At 37.6% G+C, this 23383-nt stretch overlaps 1 protein-coding gene and 1 long non-coding RNA gene across 4 annotated transcripts in view; one reads left to right on the top strand and one right to left on the bottom strand.

Annotated features, from left to right (window-relative positions):
- Positions 1 to 23383, bottom strand: part of LOC133523223 (uncharacterized) — a 524757-nt gene that overhangs the window by 170050 nt on the left and 331324 nt on the right. For all 3 annotated transcript variants that reach the window (XM_061858700.1, XM_061858702.1, XM_061858701.1), the window contains 2 exons: positions 19151 to 20021; positions 14917 to 15017 (listed from right to left, as the gene is read on the bottom strand). In XM_061858700.1, coding sequence (XP_061714684.1) covers positions 14917 to 15017; positions 19151 to 20021 — 972 coding nt within the window. The remainder of the gene's footprint in view (positions 1 to 14916; positions 15018 to 19150; positions 20022 to 23383) is intronic.
- Positions 1 to 23383, top strand: part of LOC133523241 (uncharacterized) — a 321866-nt gene that overhangs the window by 229564 nt on the left and 68919 nt on the right. The gene's annotated exons all lie outside the window — the stretch shown is intronic.

Here is a 23383-nt window from a genome sequence, read left to right as displayed (position 1 = left end):
TCGACATCATAACGTGACGAACGCGTTTGCGTTAAGTCTCATTTTGTATAGGATTTTGAGGTTCCAAAACGTCCCGCTTGGCGCGCTCTTTCGAAATCCAATACAAAATGAGACTTAACGCAAACGCGTTTGTCACGTTATGATGTCGATCAAATTTACACTAGGGGTACGGAACTATGGGAGTAAAACTTTAACAAAACTTGTTAAGCGGACATAAAATAGTGCATACAGCCCTAAAAATATTCATGTCCATAGGGATAGGAATAGTATAGTACTTACAGCCATAAAAATATTTACATTCATAGATATTCGAATATTTTTAAGACTATAAGCACTCTTTTTACGTCCGCTTGATAAGTTTTGTTAAAGTTTTACTCCCATAGTTCCGATCACTGCTCATTAGGTATATGTATTAAGGATTTGTAGCAGTGACGCTGAAACAGCAACGCTGCTGCTGTCGCCATCCGAATGTAACCTTAATCCTATTTTTTCTACTCGTCGAGTGCAATGGTTCAATTAAGATTTCGTATACTATAGTTGCGTACTTTTCATGTATTCCCCATCTCAACTGAAATATTCATATCGATACGCTGTAGTCAACTATAAAAAAAATACCAATCACGTGCCGCCGCGCTCCCATAGAAAAAACTTAGGGGGTGCGGGGCGGGACTAAATAGTCGCGCGTTTATGTGTTTTGTACTATATTTTTGTCTACTGAGATACTTATCAATTTTCAATAACTATTTAGGTTTTATAGTAAAAAAAAGTATTATTTTAGATGATTCGTAGAAAAAGCATTGTATACAAATAATAGTGATATAATTTCAATTTCAATATTTATTTGCAACCAAAGTAGATTACAGTAGACAAATGCAACTTAATACTAGGTACATACATATCTACTAGGACCCGGATAGGGCTTAGCAAAATACAGTATATTCCTAATCTAGATTTCATACATACATAATTCATTTATATTTTTAGGCTTTTAAATCTCGTAGGTGCCTTAATTAGGCAACTCAGCACGGTACTCGACTGAAAAGCTCACTATTATATCACGATTGTATGAAATACTATTATGACAATCTTTGTGAGTTTCGTTACGTTTAAACCAAACGGCCGCTGCAATGTAAACGGCTCCTTTTGACTACGCATCCGAAATAATTGCTTATGGTTAGTGTTGGTTGGTCTTTTAGGTCTATACTTGATGAACTTGATTCGATTTCTAAACTTCAGAGACTTAAATTTCGAGTCAAATCGTTTCTCGATTTTTAAGCTCAACTCAAAAATACTCGAGTCTCCGAATAAAGACTCCGTCGACAATGTTGTACTTTTGATCTAATTTACAAACAGTTGGAAAAATAGGCGTTATTGTATGATTTGTGTACGTATTACATGAAATTTATGTAAACACAGTGCGGTTCGATTTATTTTTAATTGGGAAATTACTGACTAATAGACGTCGCTACATCATCATTATCATCATATCAGCCCTTTATCGCCCATGGCTGAGCTTAGGCCTCTCTTCTAGTACGCCACTTATCCCGGCCCAGAGCCAATCTCATCCAGAAGTCTCTCGAATGTCATCCAACCGCAATCTTTTGAATGTCATCCACCCAACGAGCCAGCAGACGCCAGGGGCTTCTATCATCCGAAAGCGGCCACCACTCCGTTAACATTTTAGTCCACCTGCCATCACTCTGCCTAGCAACATGTCGCTCAACTCCATTTTACTTTGACGCAACCCACGTTTTGTACTTTGGTGCGACGACGGATCTCGACATTCCTCACTCAATCTTGAAGCTTGATACCAAGCATGGCGCGCTCCGTGGTTCTGTGTGCCACACGGATTTCATCCACAGCCTCCTTGGTCTTGGTCCTTGGTGGTGAGCTTGGTGGCGAGTCGCTAAGTCTTAAGTTTCATCTTAATTATTAGAGTCTAAAAAACTTATTCGATTCTTAAAGCCGAAGACTTAAAGGACTTGAGTTAACCAACACTATTTATGGTGAGTAACAGTAACATTTAACTGACTTTTGGTGGATCTTATGTCTTGGGAATAAGGTTCACGTATCGTCCGTGAACAATACCAAGTCTTAAGTTACACCTTTTTTAAATTAATGGTATAGTGCACTTCCCCGTTCTTGATATAATGAAGTGCATTTTCTAGTTCCCGCGGAAGATGGCCCCGTGATTACCACTTAATGGACTTTGAGTTCAAGCTCAAGCTTCAAGCTTTGTTTTATTTTCTAGATAGGTATATGTGGAAGGCTAGGTGGGTAGTAATAAAAACCAATAGATAAGAATAGATAAGAGAGTCTTAAATGTAAAAGTGGCAATTTTTGTTTTTAAAACATATCCATTAAAATAATAAATGCATATTTATTGGTATTGGTAAGCCATTTTGTGACTTGAATCATTCAAAACTTGTGTCATAATCATCATTGCGCATACATATGAAAAGTCATATTATATTGTGTCATACATTTTTAGCAATATTTGATGACATACATAGCAGTTGTCATATATTTTTGTGCATACCTAACAAAGCTAACCTAAAATTTTATGCGAGTTAAATTAATGACTATAAAAATTATGACATAACTCATTTATGACAAAAACCCAGTTATGCTCAGGAATAATTACGAATAAAGATGTTTATGACTTACAATTTTATGCAGAAAGTGTTATGACAATTAAAAATATGACAAACGTTGTTATGCGACCAGAGGAAGTTCCTTGACAAAGCAATAGTAAGCCGTCAGTATCTTGGGTTACCAAACGGCGGAATGCTCGAAAGCCCTCCTGCTCGAGAGCCGCTTTGTCTTCGTCCGAGTGTACTTGTGACGAGGAGGCCTATCAATTTTTATACAGCTACTGATGTTTCTCTTGGTTTTGAATGCAAGTATAGTCTGACAGAAAAGTGCGGTGCGGCGGGTGTTTTAGACCCAGGTATGGCCTTAAATACATACGTCTAAAAGAGAGGTATGGGCATTGTGAATATCATCTCGTTTTGTGTGGTGGGGCACAGCGGATATCATTCCAGATCTAGAGCAGAGTCCAACTGGGGAAGTACCTACAACCCACAGAAAACCGCAGGCAAATAACACTAGACCCTACTCATAGTGTTGTGTTCCTGCCGGTGAGTAAACAATGGCACCCGCGCGCGTGCGCCCGCTCCGTGCACCCGCGCCAGAAGCCCTAATATCTTCTAAAGGGGCCCACTCATAGGGTTGTTTCCAATTTTTTGAAACGCTCGTATTACGTTCTATATTAACTAAAAGTTAACCTAAAATACATCTTTTATACTAAAAACGGCTTTAAATATATTAAATTAACAAAATATATTTTGACAGATGCTTTCGCGCCCAAAACGCTCTTTGAAAATTGTGTGACGTCACAGTTTACAGTCTGACACATAACTACATACACACGTAGAAGATACGAACTGTCAACTTACATTTCTCATTTGTTGTTTATCGCCGAACTGTCAACAGTGTCAATCCGAGAGTTGTGACGTCATCAGAATCTTCAATGACGTTTCGTGTTTGGTCACGTGACGTGTGCCAAAAGATATTTTAAATTCAATATTTACAAAAATATGGTCATTACAGGTCCCCTAAAAGTCGTTTAACATGTTCTTATAATCCAAAAGAATTTATTGGGATACAATTCTGCCCTAAGATTTGTAGATGGAAACAACCCTATTTACAGTCCGCCAGACAGTATCGGGCTGTCAGTTAGAACAAAAAGTTGACCGTTCTGAACTGACATGCGATACCGTCCGGCGGGCTGTTAATCAGTGAGCCCCTTAAGACAAAAGCACTTCATACCTTAGCAAGACTTACCGTTTCCAACTGCTTACGTTGTCATAGCAGAAAATGCTTCCTGGTTGCGTAGCCAACGTGCAAATCGCTTACGCTCCTTAGCGATCGAGACTGGAGAGATAAAAAGCGTTTTCTTGTCGAAGCGATAGCGATTATGACCTTGGCTATGCCGGCAGTTTAGAATATTTTAAAATAAATAGTTTAAAATTAACTTTTTCTTAAAGAGCTATTGTAATTAACTACTCATACTCAAATATATAGATGATCTCTTTCTATGTATTTAAGTATTTATAAATATTTATATATTATATATATCGTTGTCTAAGTACCCTCAACACAAGCCTTATTGAGCTTACTGTGGGACTTAGTCAATTTGTGTAATAATGTCCTATAATATTTATTTATTTATTATTTATTTTTAATTTTCACCAAATTTATGGTGTCTTATTGGCATTTCGGACAAATCATGTCATTAAAAATTCGTATTTGAATTGGTTGCCTACGTGACAGGCTACGCCTAGTGTAGGAATCGGTACATTCTTATTTGTAAGTGCTTAAGCACAAAACTTAAACAACAACTTAACTACATTAAATACAAACGTACTTCTATACTTATTTAAATGTACCAATAAAATTTCCAATTTTTTTTTTACAAAAAAACATTTATTACATTAAAAAAAATTGCCTAGATTTCGGAGTTATCCATATACACCTTGGATATACATATTATTAAATAAAGAGGAAGTATAATATTTTATACCTGGCAACCCCAGATTTATTTTTAAACATAAGTATTGTATCAAATCATGCGCAAATAAGCGCTATTTCTAACCTTATCATGAATATAATTTATAGTTTTATTGTCTCATTTGTTTTACCAAATAATGTTAAATAATAGTAGGAGATACGTTATAAGAAATATATACCGTCATCTGTTATTCATTTGTGATAAGAAATGAATAATATCTATCATCTATTTCTTATTACAAATAAATAACAGATGAGGATAGATATTTCTTCTAACGTATAAACGTTAGATCATAATGTTTCGTGACAAGTTGAGATTTTTGAAAGACATTTATCTGTGTTGAGAAAACTTGTTTATTTCATAATAAAGTGACATTTTTATAAACTCCCAACTCACCACCTAAATGTCTTAATATCCACTATAAAATTTTTTTTTTAATTTATTTAGAAAACAAACAGCCTTTTACAAATATGTCTAAAGTAAATGAACTAAAAATAGGCCTAAGGTTTCCTACATTACTAAGAAAACTATTACATGGAAAATGCTATACTAATAACAAATTTATATTTTAATCATGTTATGTGGACAAGTACAGTCAAGGTATTAATTAATATCCGTACGGACAAGGTGACAAAAATATGTACACAGTACCTTGATATATAGGAAATAAGGTCGTGTATACATATCTTTGGCACTTTGTCCGTATCGATATTTAATACCTTGATTGTACGTGCGAAATACACGATGATTGAATGATATCAGTTAAATGTTATTCTGATATCATCAGTGTACGATCTAATTGCATTTTTTTAATACTACGTCGGTGGCAAACAAGCATACGGCCGGCCTGATGGTAAGCAGTCTCCATAGCCTATGTACGCCTGCAACTCCAGAGGAGTTACATGCGCGTTGCCGAACTTGCCGACCCTAACACCCTGCACCTCCGTTGAGCTCTGGGAACCTTACTCACCGGCAGGAACACAACACAATGAGTAGGGTCTAGGGTTATTTGGCTGCGGACGTGTTAATACGATTGCAAAAATGTACGGTCTACCGATGGAAAGTTCAGAGGATAGTCGACGACCACTGCATATAATCGTAGTCCCAATTTTCCTCGGGTATTGACACTAGGTATGGAAAATATTTTTATACAATTAATTGTATATTAACTGTAGTTCGGTGGACTTTTTTAGATTTTTCATTATTATAATAGTAGGAATAATATACTAAATCCATCATCATCTTTCTAGCGTAGCCATTAGTTTTTACGAGTAGACTAAATCCATGCAAATTTCAAAAAGAATTTTTCCTTATAAATTCCTTGACCGGTATCTATCGACAGACAAGCCGCGGAGGGTTAGTAATAGGATACTGATTATCATTTGGATACTAAATCTTACAAATTAATATTCAAAGCACTACGTAAAGAGGAAAGAATAGCTTTTTGGATCTAACGAAGTAACGGTTATTTTCTATGAAATCCCATTTCGGGAGAAAACGGTTTTGTTAAGTACTGGACATACGCACGGGAGGAGACGCGCGGGCGGCGGACAGCGCGCGACGTCATCGCGGCAAGCCGCTAGCGCCGCGCGGCACACACTCGGCTTCACATACTCCACCGGCAACTGACGAATACCGTAATAGTTTTTTATAATTGTTTGGCCGGGATTCTTTGTAATTAAGGCGGAATAAACCAGCCTATTTTTATACAGTCCGCATTATTATTTTTACGTCCAGTAGGACCCTAACAGTTTCCTCTAACTAAATCTTAACACATCACGTTGATTTTGATGTCGATCGCTTCAGCATAATACATTCTAGGTTTATAGGTTTCGCTTTTTTGAAAGAACAAAAAATTGTTTTGCAAATATTGACAAAAAAAAGGTAAACTTATAAAGCTAGTTTTTCATTGTTTCAATAACATATTAAAATATCACGGTGAATGGAAAATATTTAGAAGTGGAAAAACGTTGTGTCTTTTTCTATGGACGATCATAAGGTAAGTATACTTCCCTCTGAAAATAGTTTAATGGAATAAATACCGACTAACAAGCTAATTACAATTGTAATTACTGTAAGAGCTCTGAAGGACATCAGATAACTTGTAATTGAATTACAGTTTGTAGATAATGGAGAAAGGCTCTCTCATTAATTTATTAATTGAGATTGTATTTATAGACGTGTAGTTTTTATAGCGCAATGAAAATAATGTTATTCTACTTAAGAAAAATAAGCATTTAGTTAATTACTTCACTAGATATCGCATTTAGCAGCCTGAGGGTTTTTAAGTCTACATTCACACAGTTAAGAGTGAACTCTAGTATCATTATTTTGAATTGATAAACCTTTTCATAAAGGCATATGCTATAAAAAACCGGACAGGTGCGAGTCGGACTCGCCTGCCGAGGGTTGCGTACTTTTTAGTGTTTTTTGTTAAAGCGGCAACAGAAATACATCATCTTTGAAAATTTCAACTGTCTTGCTATCACGGTTCATGAGATACAGCCTGGTGACAGACAGACAGACGGACGGACAGCGGAGTCTTAGTAATAGGGTCCTGTTTTTCCGTATGGATACGGAACCCTTAAAATTGTACAGAACGAGTAACTTATTTTTATATTTTTAAGGGCAATTTGGTTGGCACCAAAACCTTACTATTTTAAGTTGCCTCCATAGAAAAAAAATAAGAAAACATGTCTAATTTAGATTTAATTTCAATTGTATATCGTAACCCTGCATTAGGGATGTTATGCAGGGTTACAGCTCCGGTTCCGGTTTCGTTAAGTCGGAACTTCCGATTGGTATTACGCTCCCGTTCCGGTTCCGCTACTTATGAATGGGAAGTTATATCGGATGTCAAAGCTTAGCGCGGCGGCGGGACATGAGCGGCGTACATTGAAAACAAATAGGGTGCGTAGCCAATAATGTGCCTGTCACTGAAACGCAACTGTTATTGTCGCACTTATAATAGAAGAGTGATAGAGAGAGATGACTACGCTACGCTACGGAGCGTTAACAATAGGCAGTTTGGCTAAACACCCAGGTTTAAACCTGTCATTCGCTCATCTCCCCCCTTTCCACGTGCTGAACTAATTAGTTGTTTTGTTTTATTCGTGTTATTGAATTAAAAATACCTATCCGTATGTGTTGTGTAATGTGTACCGACTGACAGTACAGACACTGGTTCCGATAATAGTTCCGGTTCCATTTTCAGTTCCGATTTCGTTTCTGGTTCCGATAAATGAAATTTAAACCATCTGGTTCCGCTTTCGGTTCCGATAAAACCACATCCGTTACACCCCTGCCCTGCATAATATAGCAGTATAATTTTAGTGCCTATTTTACAGCTAGTGATATAGCCGAGGGACGTAACGAGCACAAATTTTAAACAGAAGTAAGTATATTTTCAAAGTTATTGAGATAGAACGTTACGTCGTGAAGCGCTGGTGGCCTAGCGGTAAGAGCGTGCGACTTGCAATCCGGAGGTCGCGGGTTCAAACCCCGGCTCGTACCAATGAGTTTTTCGGAACTTATGTACGAAATATCATTCGATATTTACCAGTCGCTTTTCGGTGAAGGAAAACATCGTGAGGAAACCGAACTAATCCCAACAAGGCCTAGTTTACCCTCTGGGTTGGAAGGTCAGATGGCAGTCGCTTTCGTAAAAACTAGTGCCTACGCCAAATCTTGGGATTAGTTGTCAAGCGGACCCCAGGCTCCCATGAGCCGTGGCAAAATGCCGGGACAACGCGAGGAAGAAGAAGAAGATTGAGATAGAACGTTAAACGCGCGATGGCCATAATGTATTTTCCGTCGCAAAATTCGCGCGGCGATAGGACGACCGGTTGGTTCTCCATACAAACGTAGGCCCCATTTTCATTATTACAGATAGGTATTGATATTACGGAAAGTATTTTTACACAATTTGTTGAATACTAATATTATTAACCAGAGATATGTACTTTTCGTTTGACTTTTATCGATTTTTTTTATTAGTAAAAGAGCCAAAAAAAAAATCCATTTTTCTAATAGCTCCTAACCCTTATAATATAATAATAATAATATAATAATTCAGCCTATATACGTCCCACTGCTGGGCACAGGCCTCCTCTCATGTGCGAGAGGGCTCGGGCTATAGTCCCCACGCTAGCCCAATGCGGATTGGGGACTTCACATACACCTTTGAATTTCTTCGCAGATGTATGCAGGTTTCCTCACGATGTTTTCCTTCACCGAAAAGCTAGGGGTAAATATCAAATGATATTTCGTACATAAGTTCCGAAAAACTCATTGGTACGAGCCAGGATTTGAACCCGCGACCTTCGGATTGAAAGTCGGACGTCATATCCACTCGGCCACCACCGCTTATAATAATGTTTAAATTAAATGATACATGCTTGGCATATAATGTAGAAATAATCTAGCCTTAGTCTAGCAACGAAACTATTACCGGTGTAGAATCTCATTTTAAAATAAGAGCGTAACTTTGTTTTGTATGGCGACGACTAGGTTGGTTGATTGTTACTTTATGAATTGGCGCACAGTAATGTAACCAACTAAAAATGCAAAACACAAAAGAATATACAAATGAAATAAATATTTGTTGTCGCCGCCGAGTCTAGACAATCTTTGCAAAACTCAAATGGTTTCATTAACCCGAATATTGCAATAAAACTTAATTATAGCAGTTTGCGTTCTAGCATTTGAAAGGAAATAATTTGATAAAATTTTAATTTCATCAACTTTACAAAAGGAATGGTTTGCATTTGTCTAACTGTTAACGAGCAAATATTTGTAACTAATTTTATAATATTATGTATTATGTTCAATAAATACTGATAATTATAATGAAATGTTACACATACATACTTTTTAAAAACATATTTATAACATGTTTAAAACGCGAATGTTTTAAATTTTATAATTTTTTGTTACTTCTGTTGCTTATATATTTATCATTCGTAGGTATCCGAATTTCCAGAATAAGAAAGAGAAAACTGATGTTTACTAGCGACTTTCACGAGGAAATCGTATACTTATTAGGGTACCGTACCTCGAAAGGCAAAAACGGAACCCTTATAGGATCACTTTGTTGTCCGTCCGTCCGTCTGTGTGTCAAGACCCTTTTTCTCAAGAACGCGTAGAGGTATCAAGCTGGAATTTATAGCAAATACTCAGGTCTACTGTCCCTTGGAGCTGTGAAAAAATCTAACTTCTAAGCCAACGCAATCAAAAGATACAGCCGTTTATGCCGCAAATTTTCGATACCCGCAAGGGAATCAAAACCTACAAGGTACTTTCCCGTGAACTCAGAATCTTGAAGTTTGCTACGAAGCGACGTCTCATAGCACCGATAAAGGAAAAATTGCGAAAACGGTACATTTTTATATACGTCTTCGAGGTCTAGATCTTCTTCTTTTTTTTAAAATTATGGCTTCAGTCCAGTGGGACTATTACGCCAGTATTAGGTCTTAGGAGCTTTAAATACGAATAAAATTGTACGGTTAGTACAAGACAGTGTACGGTGATTTTATCAGTTCTTGTAAAGCGATAGCTGGACTTTACAAGGATCACGTGGACTACCGGCCGTTGACTCCAAAATGGTGGCTAAACGCGTTGAAACGATTAATTCTCCATTCACTGCACACTACCACATGGGTTTACTGTATAATAAGCTATCGATATTACACTTTAAGCAATATTAATGTGCAAAAAACAAAGCAATTAATCACGAGGCGTGAATATCAATATGGCGCTCGAACCGGAAGTTCAATCTCATTCCAATATGATTCTGATCTGTCAGTGTCAGAAGTGACGTTTTTGGTTGAAGTTTAACATATTATTTATTAACTTATTTAAACATATTGCACGGACAAATCGGAAAACATATCGGACTTAATGCCAGAAGGCATTCTCTAACAGTGAACCATGGGGTAAACCGAAAGATTGAGTTGCTGCAGGGCTAAACAGAATAAAATAATGCGCAATTCAGCAGAAGATTGGAATCATTCTTTGATTCATTTATTTATTTCCAGTCAATCAGCACTAACAGCTAAACCTTACGTGCTAGATGGCATTATATTATTTAAAGTCTAACTTGCATTAATCGCTAAAAACAAAAAGATATAGACGCATACACATTTCAATAAGTTATCTAAGTAAATAAGATGTCATTGTTATACCGGAATAAATGTCATAATACTATAATGTCATAACTAGGCACTAATGCCGTAAGTGTATATAAAAGAATTATCATCTCATATTGGAATGATGTCAGATCCAAGTCAGATCAGTGTAACATTATATGGTTGGAATTGGCCTGTCTGTAACATTTATAATGCTAACCCGTTCGCGTTTAACGTTTAATCCAACCAAATCACATATTACTTTTTCAATTCACCGAAAAGCGTTACTCCTTGATTTATCCCTAGTTTATTCAGTAGAACTAATTCAAATCAGCTAAGGCACTAGAAAAACAGCATAAATAACTCAAAGATCTGGATCAAATGAAAAACAGAATACCTCATACATTATTGATGTTGTTAGTATTCAATCGGCGGATTGATTTGACTTAAGCCGAGAATAGGAATAATTTTATGTGAACTCGCATTGTGTAAGTTTTATTTGGTTTTCATTGTTTGTTTTTCAAATGTGTTTGTTTTTATGAGGTTACTTAGAGGTGAATTACTAAAGAACTTTTGCAAATCGGGCACACTTTTATAACCTAATCAAAAGTTACCATTTTATTTTCGTGTGTCTATTTTCGCTAGCACAAGTGTCCTGGTTGCGACCTTCGTATCTCTCGGAGTCTTAAGCTCTCTATTCCTCTTTACCGCACTGGTTTCATGTCCAACTCTTTCGCTTTCCATGCAATTTGTTTCTGGAACGATCTCCCAATACAATTTTCCCAATATACCAACATTGTTAGATAATATGACGGTTTTAAATGAGTACAATATTTCAAATATATATATATATATATATATATATATATATATATATATATATATATATATATGTATATATGTATATAAATATATGGTATATGGATGTACTATGTATTGTATTTATGAATGTTTATTGATAATAATAGTAATTTTTATCTCTCTACTGATTTTCTTTTCCGCACCAATTATAAGTTTCTGTTTGGCCCAATGGTTACTGGTAGAGAATGCCTTAAGGCATTAAGTCCGCCATTTGTACTTTTTTGTATTGTGCAATAAAGGTTAAATAACTAAATAAGTATGTTATGAACGAGTATGTAGAATCCGTCTACGTTAACTTCCCACCGATTTAAATAGAACAAAGTGAGGGAGTGTCAATATAAACATACATAATTGACACTACCACACTTTATCATTGCTAAACCCATGCAGAGTTGGCTTGGTCCGACTGTATTCAACGTAACACAAACATTTTGCTAACTATTCTTCTGTCCGAAGTGACGACGGCTCCTGGAGGATCCGGAAAAATGCCGAGATCGAAGAGTTGGTGGCTGAGCCCAATATCATAGGCGTAACTAAATCCCACAGACTTCGCTGGCTCGGTCACCTACTCAGAATGGGGGAGGATCGCGTAGTCAAGGAAGCGTACTTGGGGCGACCAACCGGCCGTCGACCGATCGGGCGCCCCAGGTACCGCTGGTGTGATGTCGTGGAGGCGGACCTGCGTCGGCTGAATGCCAATTCATGGCATGAAACCGCGCTGGATCGGGACAGGTGGCGTTCTCTCGTTTCGGAGGCCAAGATTCGTTTTGGATCGCTGAGCCAAAGCAGTTAGTTAGTTAGTTTTAGTTATTCTTAATTTACCGTGGCAGCGTAAAACGATGGTTGTTTCTCGTGCAACTATCGTTATGTGTAAATCGTGCTAGCTATTACAATATCGTTAGATCATAAATGTAAATTGTAATAAATTTAACGAACTATAACTAAAATTGGCAGTTTATTAGTCTAGCCCAGGGGTTCCCAATCTTTTTCAACATGCGGCGCAGTTACAAGTTTAGTATTTTGCAACGGCGCCCTTGTAAATTTAAAATCACGGTCGAAAAAGAGTGACACGACGCTATATTATTTACCGATGCGAGCGCTCAAATAGGTACCCGCGAATATTTGTGGTTTCGGATAATGATAGAACTCACGGCGCCCCTCTTTACTTTCTACGGCGCACCAGGGCGCCGCGGCGCACACTTTGGGAACCCCTGGTCTAGCCCATGTTTAAATAATCTATATATAACAATAAGCCGTCAAGATAAACAGCCAAGTTTGTGAAATATGTAAATCGGAATTATAATTACAACCGTTCAAGGGTCCGTATTTGTCAAATCTAAGCTTTAATAACATGACAATATGAGTTACAGCATGCGTCGTCGTGAATGACACGATATCAAATAAATATTTGATATATATTTGATTCGTTTATCAAATTAATATTTTGTATTCGTCTGAGCTTCGTTTTGGCAGGTGTAACTGTTCATTTGATTGATATTTACTATTCTGGTTTTACATGTTTTGATAGTTTTCTGTGATAGCGAAGAAAAAGCGGCCAAGTGCGAGTCGGACTCGCCCATGAAGGGTTCCTTTATGACATATAAAAAAAAAACTACTTACTAGATCTCGTTCAACATTTTACCACTTTGGACACACATTTTTTCACTTTGGAAGTGTCTCTCGCGCAAACTATTCACTTTAGAAAAAAATTATATTAGGAACCTAAATATCATTTTTGAAGACCTATCCATAGATACCCCACACGTATGGGTTTGACGAAAAAAATTTTTTTATTTTATTTTATGACGTATTAAAAAAAACTACTCACTAGATCTCGTTCAAACCAATTTTCGTTGGAAGTTTGCATCGTAATGCATATCATATATTTTTTTAGATTTTTCATTCTGTTATTTTAGAAGTTACAGGGGGGGGGACACACTTTTTTTCACTTTGGAAGGTTCGCTCGCGCAAACTATGCAGTTTAGAAAAAAATAATATTAAAAACATTAATATCATTTTTGAAGACCTATCCATAGATACCCCACATGTATGGGTATGATGAAAAAAATTTTTTTTTAAATTTCATTACGTATTAAAAAAAACTACTTACTAGATCTCGTTCAAACCAATTTTCGGTGGAAGTTTACATGGCAATGTATATCATATATTTTTTTTAGATTTTTCATTCTGTTGTTTTAGAAGTTACGGGGGGGGGGGACACACATTTTACCACTTTGGAAGTGTCTCTCGCGCAAACTATTCATTTTAGAAAAAAATGATATTAGAAACCTCAATATCATTTTTGAAGACCTATCCATAGATACCCCACACGTATGGGTTTGATGAAAAAAGATTTTTTGTGTTTCAGTTCTAAGTATGGGGAACCCCCAAAATTTATTGTTTTTTTTTCTATTTTTGTATGAAAATCTTAATGCGGTTCATAGAATACTAAGTTTCACATACTAAGTTTACTTACTAAGTTTGAACAATACAGCTCTTATAGTTTCGGAAAAAAGTGGCTGTGACAGAATCGGACAGACAGACGGACATGACGAATCTATAAGGGTTCCGTTTTTTGCCATTTGGCTACGGAACCCTAAAAAGGTCTGGTATACTACTGAGTAGGGTTTTTTTTAGTATATTAAGCAAGACTTAAATCGTCCGGGATAGATGCATGTAAATGCGTCGAAATATCGGGAGCTCATAAACAATATAAAAGGTAATCACGGTTTATATCCCGGTCGATTTAAGTCACTAACCGTGAATCATTCGAAACTGTTGTATTAAGCAATCTCTTAAAGTCTTACGGCGCCCTTAATTAATTAATTAATTTATTGAAATACAATTTGACAACATTAAAGCTTGGCGCCCGTTAGCTGCGCGCTGCGCGCCATGCGCTGTAAAATTAAGTAGTAATAGAGCTATAAGCTAGGTAATAAAAATATATGATAAATATGACAATAATTAAAAAGCTGATTCACAATAACGTAAAAAATCTTTAAAGTTTATGATTTTTGTCAGTAAACAAATCGCAGTCAGGTGCAAAAAATAAAAAAAATTGTTGAGGAGTGTCCGGGAGCGGACGATTGGAGAATACTGGTGTGCTAACGTGTGAAAGGTTCCATTCGCTAGGAGGCGATGGTTACGACCACGTAAGTAGTTGTCCAAAAAAGGTAGTTGCCATCAAGTCCAAGCAGTCAGACTCCCCTCTTAATATTCGAGATGTAGCAGACATAAGGTTAACATTACGCCTTATCTTATTTAATCGTTAAATGTCCCGTCTTTGAAATGTTCCTTTTTGTTTCAGGGGTTCCAAGGCCTGCAAATGAATGGTGAGGAAAAATGCTTGGTACTCACGTGAGTAAGAGAAGGGCAGGCCGTCCGACCACCGGAACTCGCCCTCATGGACCGCGTCAGTAGCTCCTATCCAGTACACGTCGTCCACTCCCGCGCCGGGCCTGCAAACATGATGAGGTTAATAGGCTAGAATTACAAGTTTATCAGTCGATCCGGTTTGTTTTGAGATTCAAATGTCTAAATGAGACTCATGGTATCGAAGCAGGACCTACAAAAGTTAGAAATAGGCGGGTCCACACAGAGCGAGCGAGCGAGCACGTACGTGCGAGGCAATTTCCTCGAGGCGAGGAAAACGCACGCGCCGCCTAAGCCGAGGCACGTGTACACTGGCCGGTTTGTGCGTGAGGAAATTGCCTCGCCCGTATGCTCGCTCTGTGTGGACCCGGCTAAAGACGGGCAAAAGTTCCTCAACCCACCTACGGAGCAGCAGCTGACATTCACGAGGGTTCATTACACTCGACGAGTGGCATGAGAAGTAGCGAGGGAAGTAGGCAGAGACATAGTGTGGCCGCGCTACTCGTCATGCCGTTCGTCATGCTCCTTGTCATGCCCACCGATCCCTATTTCGTCGGTTCTTTACCCCGAGTCAGAGGACCGGCAATATGAAGTATGGAGCGTCGCGAGTAATCGTGCGAGTAGGGCAGTGTGGCCAGAGAGGGCAACATCGCGGCAGCGCGAGGAGCATAGTGTGGCCGGTAGTTAACGCCTGGAATGTTACTTGACATATATAGTACATTACTATAGAGGCCGGGAAACGTAGGGTCGCAGGCCAAGTAGATATATACGGCTGAGCGTAGCGAAGCCGGATAGAGATACGCGGCCGGCAACCCCGTTTCTCGCCGAGATTATGTATAGTGCTTTTCTCAAACTTGCAATTAAAACAAAAAATTGTAGTCAATTTGTTTTGTGGCGACCTACTCGGCTTGCCATTCAACCAGCGGTGTACAAACTTGCGCGCGTAAGTCCGCGCGCCAGCGCGATGGCGCCACCGCCGTTGCTTAGCAACGAATATGCACAACAAATCACCGTACCAAGCTAACTGAAGCTAGTTGATGGTTGGATGCCAAGACGTTGTGTCACAATTTGACGTTAAAAAACAAAAGAAGGTTGCTTTACAGTCCTAGGTGTGTAAGGCAGTATGAAATTCCTTTACATATCATCTTCACTCATCGCACCTGATATGTAGTATTTCCGGACCTAATTTGACGTAAGTCATGTCATGTCATCATTTCATAGCAAGTTTGAAAAAAATCTGTTCCTGGCTTGCGAGCTTCAAATTGATCGAGAAATTTACCGTACAGTGTAGGCGGAATTTATAGGCTCATGCTGACATTGAAAACGTATCCATTACTAAATGATCTAACTTTATATACTTAATAAATCTAGTTAGGCATATTGAATTTATGAACTGACGACAGAATCAATTTTTGACGACAGAATCAATTTATTATTAAGCGTCACTGAAAAGGTCTCCACTCAGCTTGATGTCAAGATACCACCTAAGGATCTCGACGCTGGTCTTTCGTGGAAACCTTTCCGAGAGAGCACAGCTACACGCTAAAGTACAAAATTTTATATATAACTGTTGATTCACGTACCTACGTACATTAATTTGAGATTAATGAAATTGTTGGCAAGTTCTCAAATATGGCCGCCGTTATTATGTTCGAAATCCAAAGTTCGTTGTTGATATTATCTAGATGAACCAAGTTTAATTTACTTTCAGCAACGTAGCTATTTTAAATAATACTTAATTTCGATTCAAAGTTTAAGGAGTACTTAGTGTATAATACGGTCTGAATCTTGAATATTGATTAGGTTTTAATTATTTGGACTTTCGCCCACGAGGCAACAAAAAAGTAACAGCTACGAAATTTATCAGTTTCATTTTGATTTATAAAAGCAAAATAAGATCTCTTTTAATATTCCGTCAAGGAGGCTAAGGCATTTTCGTCGCATTAGTAATTACCAAGCTACTACTAGGTATATGAAAAACAGTTTCATATGCAGGGCAGGCATATGAGTTTAAATAAAGTTTCTATAAATTGTGATATCGACATATATAATGATAGCATAGCAGTAATAAAAAATAAATTAATTAGACACTTCGTGGGCTGGTAAAACCCGACAGATTTTAACCATGCATTCCGGAGGTCATGAGGAGCAAAAAAAATTATATAAGTTTTGGGAAAATTCGGCAAAAAAAAAAAAATTATCAGACAAAAAAAAAATTTTTTTTGCTTTTTCTTCATATGACACGTTATTTCTTCTTACATCTTGGCGAAAAAAAATTTAATTAGTTACAAGGAATAAGTATAGTTTTTTTTTATTTACACTAAAAATTGCGAGTTTCTTATAAAACTTATATGTCTGCCAATAGGTATGGTACCAAGTCACATAGTAACAGCGTCGCAGCCAAAAAGGAGTTTTTCACAAAGTTATTACCAATGAGCGGAATTCTTCATAGCAAAAATCAAACTGTCAGAGGGATTGACCTAACTGTTTTATCGACTTATCGATAAATATTTGTCACTTAACGAAACAAAGTTAAAGTAATGAAATTAGGATTTTGGATATACATACAAACAAATTAACGGTGTCCCTAATTAGCTGACCGCCACTGTATTTTGGTATAATAGTAAAGAATAAAACAGAAAATACTTTTATGATGTAAATGAACATTTAGAACAATATATTGTGGAAGAATCTTCTTTGAAACTGAAATAAGAATCTTTCTGTATCCATTTTTTTATTGTTTGTAATCACTCATGAAAACTCAAGTGACATAAATGACATATGTGACGCTGATATGATTTACTTAATACGGAGATGCAAGTTGCTTATCAAAGAGGTCAAATGTTACAGAATAATCTTTTAAGTTGATTATGGATACCTAATGCGATATTATTCCGTAATATCGATAAGTCGATAAAACAGTTAGGTCAATCCCTCTGACAGTTTGATTTTTGCTATGAAGAATTCCGCTCATTGGTTATTGCAGAAACAATTTTTTACAAAAATTGTCATTATCTCTAAAACAAGACCGATTTCACTTTCTGTGACATTTTAGTCTCTAAATGCGGTCAAGAATACATCTTTAAAATCCGTCGGGTTTTATCAGCCCACGGTGTATATATAGATCTGTTCTTATGCTGTAGGAACTTGTATGTGTAAATTAAGATGGGCAAAAACTTTTTATAATTTATTGTATTTCTATAAGTGAGAACCTGTAATTGGCTCTGTAATTCTATTGGAAGTTCTAGATATATATAGCGCTGTTGGTTTTCCCTATACTAAAATAAAATAAAATAAATAATAATAGTTCAAGTATAAATGTTATGCTAAAATATTTAAAATGAATCAGATTTTATTTTTTCTGGTGTTCAACCGATATAAATAATGATCAGTTTTTTAATAAACCGAGTTCCCACTATGGCGTAACGACAGATCGTCTTGCGTTGTGGCTTGTAAAGAAGAACGGTGTGATTACTGTTGTTATGACATAGTGGGAACGCGGCATAACTACACTCTACCCCGCAGTTTAACTGTATAATGAGACTTTTTAAACATAGTACTTAATTCAAATAAATGATTAAAACGGTGGACCATGGTACTGCAACTGCAATTAGGTAGTAGTTGTCAAGGCACAAGTGTCATGACTCATGAGTGTCATTTTTTTATTTATTCACAAGAACGGTTTACACCAATTACACTTGCTATTATGGTAATTACATTTTATTGGTTACCTAGTCATTTACTTTGTCGTACGGTTATTTAGGTACTTCACTCTCACAGTAGGCGAGGCACCTGGACGTTAGCCTAGGCCAATGATCAGCGAAGATGTCCACTTGTCGATCCGTGCGCATGAGTCCGTTCAATAAGTAGCATGTCGCACAGCGGTGAGTGGCGACGCGCGGCGGTCGCACGCGGTCCAGTTCCATCCCACAGCTGCAGCTATACTCGCCGTCGAGATTTATTAGGAGGTACGACTAGACAGTTGATAATTTTGTACAGTTCCGTCCTGTTTCATTTTATTAGGAAGCACCTTACACGCTGTAACCAAGCGCACGCAGGCTCTTAGATGATTACGAGTATAGTGGTCAAAATCTCGGTAATGCTGTGTAGAGCAGAAAAAATTCTTTCTCGCAAAAATCGCAAAAAGTTAACTAAAAATTCGGTGAAGATCCTTATCTTATCAAATACAGAAAAGAGTTTAAGATGGAAGGATACTCACGCATTTAGAAGGAGTTGGTCCAAAATATGCTGTTGCCTCTCATTCAGCACGCTAGCCAGATGGCCGCCCAGCCGCACACACTCCGCCTCGGCCTGCCTCCACGCCCGCTTTGCCTCCCGCACCGCCGTCACACAGAAGTCGTCCGACACCACCCATCCGTACTCGCAGTGCCCCATCACTTCCTCTATACCTTTATCCATCCACCACACTTTCAACCACATAGCTGAGGAATTTCTCTTAGCCAATATTGAGATGTTAAGTCGAACTGTGTTTCCTTCAGAAATGATTTGAACTGAGCGCAGCGGATCATTAGGCTGCGAACAATGCTTCCATCTTGAATCCCCGTTTTCTAAATTCAGCTCCATCCCTTTGCAGAACTCTTGATAATCCTCTTGGATTATATTAGACAAGTCATGTTTATTAGCCGCGATTGGTCCCGTGCCCATTTGTAAGCGTAACGCGACTTTATTGCCGTACGGAAGATGTATTTTATAGGAGCAGAAGAGTTTGATTGTTGGTCCGACTTCGAACGAGCCGTTTCTCTCCGTCAGCAACACATCGTGGCAATGGTCGACTAGACGGTAGGCGACGGCGAACGTAGGTCGGCCGTGGAGGTCAACAGAGTTCTTGGAGTCGTGGTATATGAATTTTCTGTTTGGGGTGGGTATTTGTTCGAGCTTTCCACACAAGGGTGGTGTGTTGGGTGCGAAGCGGATGAAGCCGGCGGCGCAGGGGACGTTGAGCTTGTGCAGCTCCAGGAGGAGGGCGTGGCCGGGGGTGGGGGGCGGCGGGAGGAGCCGGCAGCCGTGCGTGCGCGGGAGCTGCCCGGAGTGGACGCGCCCGCGCGGCCCTTTTATTTGTAACGCGCAATCTGAAACAAGAGAGAATGGTGGTAAATATAAGAGCGAATCTGCGTCATAAATTGCACAAAACCAATGTTAACTCTTCAATTCCCAAAAATTAAATATTTTTGTTTGCGTAATTGTATATTTGAATATTATTTGTAATGCTAAACACTTTAATTCTACCATCTTACATGATTAAGTCTGCGAATGAAATTGATACTTGTACGAGCACGTGACAGACGTTGAGTGTAGGTACAGTCAGCATCAAAAGTAGATGATCAAACAACGCTTCATAAGTATCTACCATTATGTAACAGCTTAACAAAAAGTTATGTCTTTAATATAGAACAACTAAGACTGTAAAAAATATACTTTTGAACGTGAATTCTAAAAATGTATCTATATTTGGAAAAGTTATCTGGGATGTCAGATACTTTTGGCGCGTTGTTTCATCCGCTACTATTGATGCTGACTGTACTTGCTATAATCTTGGTTACATAGTTGGTTCCTTAATACTTTGAGGTAAAATACGACTTTGACGAGTAAGGCTAAAGGTTTTTGACCCTCAAAATCATCATCATTAAAAAAATAGTGTCAAACAAAAACGAGTTTTAATCGCCGTACCCCGTCATTAAAACACCATGTAGGTATTTCTCATTGTCTGCGCTGCTAGCGTAAACGAGTCGAATTCTTGGCAATACCAGAGTTCAGTGATCTCAATATATGAACATCTACTACCTAGGTCTATCCTAGTGGGTAGTGACCCTGCCTATAAGGCCGATGGTCCCGGGATCGAATCCGGGTAAGGGCATTTATTTGTGTGATGAACACAGATATTTGTTCCTGAGTTATGAGTGTTTTCTATGTACATAACTATGACTGTATTGTATGTATATCGTTGCCTAGAATTCATAGTATAAGCTTAAATAAATAAATAATAATAATAATATAGTACGTCGGTTCCTCTCTCTGCGGCCCTGACCACCGGCAGCTTGGGCCCTGCCCCGCTGCTGGCGGCACCCTAGGTTAGGTTTTTTATAATGTGTTTATATCTTTTGTATCGTTTTGTAAGTGTTTTTATAATAATAATAATAATAATAATTCAGCCTATATACGTCCCACTGCTGGGCACAGGCCTCCTCTCATGTGCATGTGTGTTTGTGTCTCATGTGTAGTGTTTTTATATTTTACTTTTATATCCATATTATAAAAAATCCTAACCTAAGATATTGATTGAATAAAGAGAATAATAATAAATAAATATTATAGGACATTATGACACAAATAATTGACTAAGTCCCACGGTAAGCTCAATAAGGCTTGTGTTGAGGGTACTTAGACAACGATATATATAATATATAAATATTTATGAATACTTAAATACATAGAAAACACCCATGACTCAGGAACAAATATCCATGCTCATCACACTAGGCCAGACCGGTCGTCTAAGCTTAGTTTGGGGGTAGGCCGATCCGTGTATCATTGTCCCCAAATATTTATTTATTTATTCTTTCTACTCGATAATCGCACAAGAATTTGTTCGCCTCATACGATCGATCTTTAATTGGTGCACCATAGGAATAACGCGACGATATCAATTTACCAGAGCCAAGTGTCCACACGCGACAATTATCACACGAAGTCGACATGGATCGAAACACGGCGGTAATGGATAGTCATTATATCGATGGCTTTCTAATTAGTATCGTGTGTTAGGGTGATGAAAATATTATGTGAAATAGGTATGATATATTACCCGTACGTTGTTTGTCGAAAAACAAATTCCATAATAAATAAAACATTCCTATCTCTAGTAAAGCCTGACCAGTAATATGTGATCACGCGCCATATTGCGGAGTTTCATTGGAACTAAATTTTTCATAATATAACAGCCGAGCGACCTCTTGACAATGATCATAATATATTTCTGGTCGGGCTTTAATAAATAAATAATCGTATAAAATCGTACGAAGGGACACAGCCGTGTTAAACTGATACAGAATTATGTTAAAAATTCTATACAGTTAATATCCGATTATAAGAACATTACTTGTCTCTTTCATAAATGTAGTTGTTATTCTTGAAATTCTTCGTTATTTGTATGGCTTTTCCTTTGTCATTTATTTATATATTTATTTGTTATTTATATATTGTTTATATATAGTAATAAATGCAGTATACCTATATATATTAGGTAAATATTTGTGGTATATGTATTTTATTTTGGTATTTTATTTTATTTTTGCACCACCCGTTACCTTGATTACGTTCGCCATTTCTCTATCTGAAGGTTGTCTGGAAGATATCGCTGTTTAGCGATAAGTCCGCCTGTTGTTACCTACATATTTATACCTTTACATACTTTGTACCATTTTTTTTGTAGTGTGCAATAAAGCATTTTATTATTATTATACAGAGAGGAAAATGAGGACTACCTTTGTATGGAAAGACGTTCTCCTCTCGCGTAAGTACGTCTACTCTTGGCTTAACCGAGGTTTTAATTTATCTGTGTGCCAGATATCATTCTTAATACATTCGATTTACTTAGTCGTTTCCATCCATACGAATAAGTGAAGATGTTCACCTCTCTGGCCCAAATAAAAGGTGCGTTCCTTATTTGAATAATTCAAACGAGTTGAAATTGTAAGGGATTTGTCTTGGCCGCGTCATTTATAATCGGTGACTGGAATTGATGAGTTCCAAGGAACTCGGGGAAAAGCGCAGATCACACGCACTAGATGAAGCATAAAAGATACCTTGCGTATTTAAGAGGCTGTCAACACCCAATGTCCTTGAAATTGATGTTACTTAAACAGTTTTTTAAGAAAGACTATTTGTTTTAGTCAAGTAAGAAAAATATATGTTCATATTAATTATGTAAGCGGTGGTGGCCGAGTGGATATGACGTCCGACTTTCAATCCGGAGGTCGTGGGTTCAAATCCTGGCTCGTACCAATGAGTTTTTCGGAACTTATGTACGAAATGTCATTTGATATTTACCACTAGCTTTTCGGTGAAGGAAAACATCGTGAGGAAACCTGCACACATCTGCGAAGAAATTCAAAGGTGTATGTGAAGTCCCCAATCCGCATTGGGCTAGCGTGGGGACTATAGCCCGAGCCCTCTTGCACATGAGAGGAGGCCTGTGCCCAGCAGTGGGACGTATATAGGCTGAATTATTATTATTATTATTATTATATTAATTATATTTCAAAGACCGGGGTTGTACTCGATACATGATTGAACGAAATCGGCTCGATAGAAAATAATTGCAAAGATTGGTCTTAAAATCACAATTAAACGGTTTTATGTCTTTATTGTTTTGACTTATGGGTCTGCAATTAAAATCACAATTTCAAAACATTTATATCTAAACCGTGGTTGA

The sequence above is a fragment of the Cydia pomonella genome, chromosome 12, assembly GCF_033807575.1.
Source record: "Cydia pomonella isolate Wapato2018A chromosome 12, ilCydPomo1, whole genome shotgun sequence".
Lineage (NCBI taxonomy): Eukaryota > Metazoa > Arthropoda > Insecta > Lepidoptera > Tortricidae > Cydia > Cydia pomonella.
The sequence above is the reverse complement of the archived record's forward strand: the minus strand, read 5'-3'. Positions and strand labels throughout refer to the sequence as shown.